The sequence below is a fragment of the Hypomesus transpacificus genome, chromosome 2, assembly GCF_021917145.1.
Source record: "Hypomesus transpacificus isolate Combined female chromosome 2, fHypTra1, whole genome shotgun sequence".
Classification (NCBI taxonomy): Eukaryota; Metazoa; Chordata; class Actinopteri; order Osmeriformes; family Osmeridae; genus Hypomesus; species Hypomesus transpacificus.
The window spans coordinates 13,672,809-13,684,133 of NC_061061.1; the positions used below are offsets into that span (position 1 = coordinate 13,672,809).

Here is an 11,325-nt window from a genome sequence, read left to right on the forward strand (position 1 = left end):
GGAAATACATTTAATTTAGGTGCTTTCTGTACATCTTACATGATAAACAAGACTTTTTTCAACATAAAGATAAATGGTAAAGAACAGTAACTTAACACTAAACTTAGCAGACTGCCTGTGGACAATAACCCCTGACTTGAATAACCCTTGACTCTGTGATCTATTAATAGATATATAAATGTCAAGAAAACAACGAATGCATTTGGGAATTTTCAAGTACATTCGTGTATACGTGATGAAATAAATTCAACAAATATTTTTTATTACCACAAAATAGGGAAATTATGTAGAACCGTAAATCGATGTTCTCAAATGAAAAGTAGTTGTCAACCCTTTGACATCATAGTCATTGTCTCATGTCAAATCCAACATGCTAGAAGACAGAATTAAAAAATATAACATTTTGGTTTACTATAAATAGTGGGTTCCCCATAACACAATGTATTCCAAAAGTCAAATACTAGACCAAAATTTGAGTAAATTAGGATTACACCAAAATAGGATCATGGTTGAATTGTTTTAACCTTCTCATAATTCCTCCTTTGAGCACCCAGCTCTAGAGGTCAGACTTCACATGCAGCACTGAGTGGTCAGGTAAGAACCAGGGGCTCTATGTGATAGACCATAGCTCCTGGACCACCTTGTGCTGTTATGCTGATCCTATACTTCCCAGCCTTAACCAACCCCTGCCCAAACTGACAACTGATAACTCTGAACATCTGTCTTTCTGTGATACTGTAGTATCCAACCTGATGAACAGGCAGGCTACCATAAAAAAAATACAGAATATGAAGCATTTGCAGGATTCAAACACATATCGTACATCCCACATAAACCCTAACACACATTCACAGCAAGGATCATATAAGAGACATAAGGGTACAGGCCAACCTATGAATACATTACATTCTAGAATATTCGTTTTCACACAGAATCCACAGGTTTACACACTGTGAAAGATGCCATATAGAATTGACCACTCATGATGATCGGCATGAAAATACACTAGAGTAAATCCAAGATGGAGTTGATAAGATGTGTAAATTATGTTTTAACAATACTTAAATACAATTGTCCCCTACACACTAGTTGGAAAATATAACCCTCTGGATGTAGTTCAGATTCTCCCAAGAAATTCAAGAGAAAAGAAATCCATTAAATCATAAATCATTCGCTTCACTATTTTGAATTATAAGGCTTATTGGAACAACATGTACTGGACAATCAAAGCATGTAAAGTGACGTAGTTGGCCAGTGTTGAAGTTATTATTCAGTGAATCAGAGTTGTGGGTGTCCAAAGAAAATTGGATTGTGAAACAGACAACCAGGATAAAGCAATCGAAAAACACTTAGGGATAATGGCGCTGAAGGCATATTCACAGTTTTAAGAATTACTCTGGACTCGTTCAGTTCTGTTCACCATCTGAAGTCTATAAGGGCTTCATGGGAGAGCAGAAGGTCATGCAAATGTAGTCTGAGAGGAAACGCTTAACACAATAGTAATGTGCATGGAGCTCAGGGATTGGTTGTAGCAAGTCCAAATCTAAATGGAGGTTTTAGTGGGCAGCTCTAAGCTGTTTGAGGTGTGGTCTGCCTTGGTGCTAGGCCCTGTTCAATATCAACCATTTCTAAAGGCTGTGACTAAAGATTAAAGCAAAAGCAAAACTTCAGTCAATCCACCGTGCCAACTACCACCATTACAGTTGATGATGTCACTGCTGCCTTTGACCATTAGACTGGCAGAAACTGTGTTTGGAATATAATAGAATGGAATATAATACCTTCTATTATATGGCAACGACAGTACGAGCTTTCTGATTGGCTAATGGGTAGTCATGGTTTTTGTATCAAACCGTCATTGATGCTCTTCACCAGACTCGTATAGGCTCATTAAGTGTTATTTTAATTTCAAAAATAATTTTGACCAAACAATATCGATAACTTTTGAATATTACTAAAAAGCTTTTTTTAGTGTTGCTCAGACAAACTTTAGCTCCAGGAGTTGCATAAAGAAAACTTGTCACAGGAATATAACTTACAGACCCACTACAACACTTCTTTGAATGATTTGATGAGTGGATATTTACAAAATTTGAAAAAAACATGACTACAGTGGTGATAACAGTTGTAATAAGATTTTACTTAAATTCCTAAATTGTTGTTTATTCAATTTGGGAATAGTTATACAACTTTTCATGTTAAGTCGTGTAACATGTTGCACGCATCTGTTTAACAGTTTAAATGGAAACATCCTGCTTTGCGACTGAACTGCAACAGTAAAACTCAATGTACATTTCTGTTCAAGTCTGAGTACTAACGTCTGATGAATAGTTTTTTATTCAAAATTATTGATGTGCAAGTAATCTTTCTGTTAAAACATCAAAAACATTTCAATATATTTTTGAACAATTTGACATTGCCCATGGTTTAAACATGGTAAATAACTTTATTCTTTAAATATATCCAGTATACATTTATCACCACTTAACACTTATTGCAACATGACACATGACATGACATGTACACTTTTATTAAAAATTGTATTGTACATCATGCCTGTACTGGCCTACATATAGTATCACTCCTGTTTCTCCGTCCAGCCTAACAGACACAGGTTCCATAAATGGCAATTGATCTACTGTAAAATTAAAAAGTAAAGTAAAATCTTCTAAGTTTCAAGCTAATTTCCTCCAAAACACTGTACCATCCTACATTAATTATCATCACAACAAAAATGTTATGAAACAAGCTTTATGAACATGTGATTTAATGCCCAAACAAAAATCTATGGGTTAGGCCCCCCCCCGCCCACACACACACGCATTTCTACACCCTTCTGTCCCCTGTCTCTAGAACACGGTGAGACTGGAATGAGATTTATCAATACACTATATACAACTGCAAAGAGACAAAAGTAATTTAAACCAAATTATTGCCAGAGGAAGGACTGAAAAACACAATACATTTCCCTATTCTGCAAATCACCTAATTTGGAAGATAAACACTGAAGGCTCTCACTCACCTACAGTTTCTGATACAGTGCTGCTCTCTTCAAGGGGTACGGTGAGAATGAGAGAGCAATAGCGCCCAAGTTACAGCCCGTCTCCTTTTTATCTGGTAAAGTCATTTTCTCTCAAAGAGGAAAACATTTCCTTTCTTAGGCAGGCCATATACAGTACATGTGGCACAGCCTCTTCAGTAGTCTTAGATCCCCTGGTGTGTGAGAGACAATGATGTTTGACCTCAAATACCCAAATATTGTATGTGCTGCCACACTAGCAGCTGCATGAACTGAAATGTTATTTTTGTTCAATTTTGTAATTCACTGGTAATTTGTATGAATTGTATCTGCAGGCTGGTATAAACTAGCTCACCAAAAATACAGGCTAAATGTGGAGTGTGTAATCGTTCTTACTGTAAACTCTGAATGCATAGGGTTAGGGTTATAATAAAGTATATAAAAAAGAAAATACTTAAAAACGTAACATCCAAAGATGCCTTTAATTAACAGACATTTCTACTGTATAGACGTACCTCACAAACCCAACCAAATATAATTATGAAATACGTCCTCTCTCTTTCTTGCTACACATTTTCTCTCAACTGAATAAACTTTATGTTCTTTCTTGTATAAAATAGATAAACAGTCAGAATTGTATTGAGCCTTACTCATCATCCCGTCGCTGAGCCAATTAGACTAAATCTTAAGGTATGGAGGATGTGGCGGGAGGTATGGTAAATTTTGAGATACTGTAGTAAAACAGAATATCAAGATGAAATGCACTCTCAATACAGGCAACATACAGACAGATGACAACAGAACAACAATAATTGATCAACCATAGTAACTGAGGTGAGGAAGCACTTCACAGCCCCATTGACATCAAGACCTCTTCTCATCTCTAATTTTGCACCCATCTCAGATTCTGTGAACTGAAGGGACTGTTTTCTTAGAAAAAAGGGGCCACCAGGGGTCAGATAATCCAAGTTCAAAATGAATTAGCTTCTTTCCTGAGACTCAGCCATTTTAATAGTGCAGATTTATTGTGCTGTGCTTTTTGGAGGGCGATTATATGCATGTGGTCAGTAGCGCGTATGCAGTTTGTGACCCAGCCTCCCTCTCATGTTACACCCTATTTATAACATCTACTCTTGTGGCTCCCCTCGTACTGCAGTTCCCTGGAACCACCTTCCCTTCCACCAGCTCCACTCTCCTGCTCCTGACATTCGAGAATCTCTCCAGCAGCTTATCTAGGGCTCACTGTTTATTCTATGCAGCCTGGCAACTGTCCGCATGCTCAGGATTACCACAGAAGCCCCCTCTCAACACACAGACAAGTACTTTTGTACGTATTTCATCTTTGTCACTATTAAGTAACCTGTCAAAGAAAGACAAGTACAACATTTGGGATATTTTTCAAATTTCAGTAATTTTTTGATCCAAACTTTTCTGCACCTCCTCAATTATCTGGGGGGTGCGAGTGTGGTGCATGCGATGGATCACACACTCTTTGGTTGTCTGCGAGGACCCCATGCCACCACTCAAGCCCTGCACCCTGCCTTCGCACAGTCCCCGTTGACCCTTCATGGACGCTCTGACCATGTCTCATACCCAGACCTGGCTTCCTCCACCACCAACTCCTCCACCTCTACCTGCATAATCTCCAGCTACCCTGAAGATGGGGGCCTGTTCCCAGGGCAGCACCATCATAACCACCACCGCGGGCATCCACCATCCCAGCAGTCGCAGCATCACCAAATTCCTCAGCACCAGGCCGTCTGGCACATTCCACAGATGCCCTCACCTGGAATCACTAGCTCCCGCCACAACCTCTGTCACCCCCACAGCCTCTCACAATCGGCCCAGGATACTGTCAATGTCCCCGGGCCTCCAGACATCGGCAACCCTGGCGGCCCCAATATGTCTACTAGCACTACCAGCTTGGGGCGCAGCAACACCCCCAATGGAGCACTTTGTGTGCCTGCAGACTATGGGAGGCAGACACTGTTGCCTGTTGAAGTGGAAAAGAGGAGTAGCAAGAGGAAAAGTGACAGTTCAGGTAAGAGAACCTGACTTTAAGTTACAAGATGAAAGTGATTTAAGGGAAAACAGCAAATGGACAGCCAAAGCAATTTTGTTCACAGACTAGACATATTTCAAACTGTTAAAATAATAAACCAGATAATTTAATGCACTTGAATGTATTAAAGAATTTGGCAGAAGCCCACAACCTTTCAGTTCCAAGAGGAGACAGGCTGGAGGAGTTTTATGCCTTGCTGACATAAAAAAATAGTATAACGTAGTGTCCAAAGACTTATGTATTACTGTATGTTTGGTACCATGAACAATCAACAATAGTTTTGACTCAGCTAAGACCTGAGGTGTATTTAAGAAAGCATAAAATTATATTTTATAATTATGTAGATGTCACAGATTGTAAAATACTGCACGGGCACTTAACAATTCCTGTCAATAGCACTTTTTATGTTGTGTTTGCATCCTGCCTGAAATTTTACAGAATTTCACTTTTAACATCATTCATAGTCTCCTGTAATGCCTCAAAGAAAGTATATTTGCTTTCTAATATCAGTCTACCTTTTCATCATTTTTCAAAGGTACAGCACAATCCTTATTTCAACAATTTTATTTTGTAAATAATTACAAAATAAACTAAACTAAATACACTAAAATAACAAATCACCATACAATTTTTCTAAATAGCACATACTACGTGAACATTTTGTGAATTCCAATAATACATCTCAATATATTTTATTTTTATAAAGTAAGGATTTGTGACTGTGAATATTAGACATAAAGTGACAAGGTACAAAATTAATCTCACCTGGCCCCATTCCTCCTTTTTCATCTTTATATTCTTTGTACAGATTCATTAACCATGGTATTCAAAGGTAATACTATTAGGTTGTAAGTTATCAAGCATGTAAATAATGTAGTGGCTGACTAAAGTAGTTAGTGACCTACTTTTATGTATTTTTTTGTGTAATACATTTTATTGACTGCATGTATGCAAATGAAATGCATAAATCGTGAAAATAATCAAATTACTGTAACAACTGATTAAGTTTTATTAAAAAGACAAAAGTCCCCTGGAAATTAATTAATTTTGCCACTTTGTGACATGCCAGTTTATGGTCATTGAATATGTCAATGTTATGTTTCCCATTTTTACACTTCCACATTTCAGAAAGAGCATGATTAACACACAGGAGTTGCTTTTGCAATGTGATTGTGATAGTTAATGGGTAGTGTGATCTCAATTTGCCCTGTCAGTGATTGGAATGTCAAAATCCAGCTCAGATAGGTCAGGTGTATATTGCCTTCATGACAGTATAGTCACCTCTGCATCTACTATATAATTTGTCCACACTTACATATAAGCGTAAATGTAAATAGTTATAGTTTATATGACCAAAATAAAGGCTCATTTGATATTAACTTTAGGGGAACATGTAAAAAAACAAGCTAGTAGCTGAGTCTTACTTTTCATAATAGCCTCTACTTCATTTGAAACACAAAACTTAACCTCTCTTGCATACTCATTATGGATGACTTACATTCTTTTCACGCTAACACAAATCATGCTGATTATCCAGGGTAGTTAGCTCACAGCTTCAATCAGCTGTCCAAATACTACATTGTTGCCAATCCATTGAGACTGATTTGATTTTACCATCTGGACTGGAAACCTGAGTGTAAGTCTGTGAAACTTTAGTCAGTGAAACAACAATAACAAAACACAACTGTTCAGTTCGAAGCACAAACCTTTCCCGCAAAAGGTTTTTTTTTTATGTCAGTATATTTCAGTTCTCCTCTACCTTTGTTGTTAAGTCATGGTTTGAGAAGTTGGTGTTAAAGAAACAAACACATGATTAGCTCACTGGCTGGTATTTGGGTGTCTGATTTCTGTCAAACCTGTTCATTTTAAGTGGACAAATGCTTCCTTTTGGTTTACTTGTGGGAACCAAATGTTGGAACTGTTGACGAGAGTGGTACTTCTAAAGTTATAATTCCAGCATGGAAAAACAGTAAAGGGATCTTGCATCTTATTTTGTTAGTGTTTTATGTAATAATATGAATAAATGTAGTCTTACTGGACATAAAATGTAATCAGATTGACATAATTAACGGTTTATCACCTTAGTGTGACATGTTGAAGCATATTTTTAACACCCATACTGTTTTTCTATATTTAAATAGAAATTGAATTACATAATAAAATAACATTGTGTACCATTCTTACCAGTCTTTCCATAAAACACTGAAATCAAGACAATGACATTTTTAGAGTGGGTTTGTCTTTAGATCCCTAACATACCCCTGTCTGGGCACTGTAGTTTTCTCCCATTATTTCTCTTTTTTGTGGAGAGATGAAAGTTACAGCAGGGAACTAATTGCTGTGGTTTAGTGGCTGCATCATAAAACCCTGTACTCATTTTAACTTTGGGTCTGCGCTTTGCTCATGCAGCTGGCCATGTTATTTTTTATTCTTTCACAATGTCTGTGTTTACCAGAACCAATACATCTGAGAAACTGCGTCAGTGCAGACGGTCCCATGCCTGACACTGTTCTACCCTGTTGAAACTAGTGAGATGGAAAGTAAAAGACAATTACAGGTTATTTGCTACAAACAGTCCTCTTGACTATGATGTTTAATCATACGATAGATTTGTCAAACTTTGTGGAATTACTACAATGCATGTAAGATACAGTAGGTATGAAAATTAGTTATTATTTCTGCTTTATAGGGGATTCTGATAAGGTGGTAGGGTGCTTTTAGGAAATACAGAGTACATTAGTACACCGTTGCTAAAGAACTACAAAGCAGCAAAAATCCTCAAAAGAAGTGAATTCTCACACTGTCTGCCATGACGTGGCAAAGAGTTTCCCAAGCTTGGTCTGGTTTGGCTCTGTAAATGTGAGGTCTGTTTACAGTTTGGCTTGGGATTGCCTGTTGGATTAACACACTACAGAACAAGGCTAGAGATGAATTTGCATGCAATAACTGCTGCCTGAAAGTACAATGTGTAACCAAAGCATAACCAACAGACAAACCACTAGATTTTATCACTGTAGAAAAGTTTATTCTTAATTACAGCAAAAAAGACACATGCAAGTAAACAAAATTGATAAAAACTGTGTTGAGAGATTTGTCATTCGATCATTCATGAATTCACAAGAATAGGATTTTTGAGTAATGTAATTTTTCCAGTGAATCAATAAGCTTGACCTTGTACAGGATCTTCAGCTTTCTTAAATAGTAGTTTACTTTCAACCATAATCTGATGTCCATTGCATGACATACATGCATTACAACTGCCATTACGTAGACTATAAGTATTGCACATCAAACATCGACATGTCGTCTTCCCAGTCGGACTAGCCTGGCATCAGCAGACCAATTCGCAAATGCTTATTCATCTAGATTCGTCCGGTAATTCAATTTCCAACGGGCATCATCAACAGGTGCAGACCAAAATTTTTCTGCCACAAAGCTACCAAAAATAATCTTGGTTGTTTACAAAAATGCCTCCGCAGCACTCTTCATCGTATTAAACCAGGCCCTTGTCAGATAAACAGTTGTGATTGGTCCGACCTGATTCTGGGAAGAGGGAAATCTGTTTGAATTGGAAGTTGGCCAGATCTATCTGCTTGAACAAATGAAACATTCACTTACTAATTGGTCTGGTTCACAGGCCACAGTTGGATAGTAAGAGTAAAACAATGGAATAAACGCAATTCTAGACAGGGGAGAAAAGGCCTTGTCAAGTATATCTTAGAAGTTGACACATTTGTATTGTTCTTTTCTTTAGATAAATAAACTGAAGAAACATTTTAACACATCCTAAAGAGCAGACTTATTCATTGTTCCATGTTAAACTATGGCAGAGTCCATTAAACGCAATACAACTTAAGTGCACACTAGAGAGTGGAAGCAACAACACAGCAGCAAGAATCAGGCACAAAAGGATTGTAGTATTCAGCATCTTGCAGTGTCTGTATCCTCCTGCTTTTGTATCGTACTTACTCCTTCCACCTCATCTTCATTTTGTCAATATTTGATTTGCATATAAATCTCTCTGAATTAGGAAGAAATTGCTATGGTTTTTCATTTCAGAGTCCCAAGAGGGGAATTATAAATCAGATGTGAGCAGCAAACCTAGGAAGGAGAGAACGGCCTTCACCAAGGAGCAGATTCGAGAACTGGAGGCCGAGTTTGCCCATCATAACTATTTGACGAGACTGCGGCGCTACGAGATAGCAGTCAACCTGGATCTCACAGAAAGACAAGTATGTCCCCACTCTTCATTATACCCCTCAAGTATATGTGCATGTGTAACACCCCATCCAGTTTAAGCATGTGAATGCATTTTTTTTTTACAATGATTGTGACAAACTAAAGAGGTTTTTGTAACTTTGGTGTGTACTGCTTTGTGCTAAAGCTGTGGCTGCAATGGAGGACTCTCATATTCCAGATGTTTCTGTCTATTCTTTCAGTCAGGCCACAGCCATGTCATAGAGACAGGCACAGGAAGTGCTGTCTAGCAAGTTACTTCCTCCTCTCCTTGCTTTTATAAATTAGTCTCAGAACGTACTGTAGGCGGGCTATAAAAGCAGTCACATGAAATAAATAACCGTGGACAAATTGGGGGGAAGGAAACACAATACACGTGTTTTCTGACACCCTTTCTGAGGCTCTAATTCACAATGAGTTGACATCTTGCCAGTGACAGGCCTTTTTCTTCTATCTCAACAACGAAATTATTCATATTATATTGAATGAACATCATGGTTATAAAAGCACATTTCAAATTGTAAAAGTAAAATTCTGCTTTAAGCAATTAACCCACTGTTGGCAGCACAAGTAGACATAGCAAATACACTATCCGTGTATTAATATACCTTTAGTCTACATTGGGTTGACTCTCCCATTCTGTTTTTTCTATAGGTAAAGGTATGGTTTCAAAACAGGAGGATGAAATGGAAACGAGTGAAAGGCGGCCAACAGGGGGCAATCGCAAAGGAGAAAGAACTTGTTAACGTGAAAAAAGCTGAATTACTGCATTCGGAATTCTCCAGAATAGCAGCACTTCACCACTCCAGAGACTCCCTAGCCAACGAGGACAGTCACGACAGCGACCAAAGTTCTGAGCATGCTCGCTTATGATGCAGGGTAGGCCTCCAACATGTAGGCCCTGTCTCCTCTCTCAGGAACATCCTTAAATTGACGTCTATTTCCGCTGATTTGTCATCAACATTTGCTCAGTTCCAAAATGTTAAATAAATGTACAAATATACAGAGGAACACCATGTGTTTCTTCAGCTAAAGTACATTTGTACAGGACATCAAATGATCCAAAGACTAAAATAAAGATCACAAGTATGTCTATTGTTCAGGAAATGTAATAATGAATGAAATGAAACATTGCAATTTGCCATTGTCTATTTGAAAACAGTAATTTATTCAATACTGAGATCATTTTCATTTAAACATTCCAAGTTATGTGCTTTACTTGGAAAAGGTAAATTCATGCTTTGATTTGAAATGTTTAACACTAGACTCAAGCATTAAGACATGTAATGTATTAAAAATATTTTCTGGGGGAACCCAACATTTCCTTGACGAACATAGATTTTGATAACATTTTCCAGTACTTTTCTATCCTCTAATCTAATTTATTTTCCACAATGTTCAAATTTCGCAGTAATAAACTTTTTTTTCTTCTGAATGACATTTGCAAATCATTACATTAAGTATTTCCTTCCACACCATGTGAAGTTGAACTAAGGTAAAGTTGACATTGATTTTGATTGCATAACTTCCCTATGTCCCCACAAGTAGCCTACTTCAAGTGAAGCCTAAATTAGGCTGTTCTCAGTTATGGTGAAATGAACAAGAATTAAACACAACAGGTTTTTGGTTGCATGATAAATTCACCTTTTCCTTAGGCTCAGGATTGCAAGCAAAACTTCACAAGAAAACCTGCAAAGGATCATTCTGTTACAAAATTGTTTTTTTATTAGCTGATCTCACCACATTGAGCATGTGCATTTTAATTTGAGTGCCACTGGATGATATGTTTTTTTCAGCGTAATCTAAAACGATTTCATAGTGTAAATTGTAACATCACAACTCTAAAGCTTTGTTTCAAACATAAAGACGGACTGCCATGGAATGTCTGGAACTGATTTCAAAAATAGTTTTTTTTTCTCAGCAATAACAGACAGAAGCCCTAAAAGGCCATGCAGTATTCATGCAAATTAAATGTGCATTTATTTCATAAGCCTACTTAAAGGAGTTG

General features: G+C 37.4%; 1 protein-coding gene across 1 annotated transcript; it reads left to right on the top strand.

The window, feature by feature from the left end:
* The first annotated feature begins 4,177 nt into the window (after positions 1-4,177).
* Positions 4,178-10,752, top strand: meox2a (mesenchyme homeobox 2a). Its single transcript, XM_047043774.1, has 3 exons — positions 4,178-5,060; positions 9,141-9,313; positions 9,972-10,752. The coding sequence occupies exons 1-3, from the start codon at positions 4,496-4,498 to the stop codon at positions 10,188-10,190; spliced, it is 957 nt and encodes a 318-aa protein (XP_046899730.1). The 5' UTR covers positions 4,178-4,495; the 3' UTR covers positions 10,191-10,752.
* Positions 10,753-11,325: the final 573 nt, after the last annotated feature.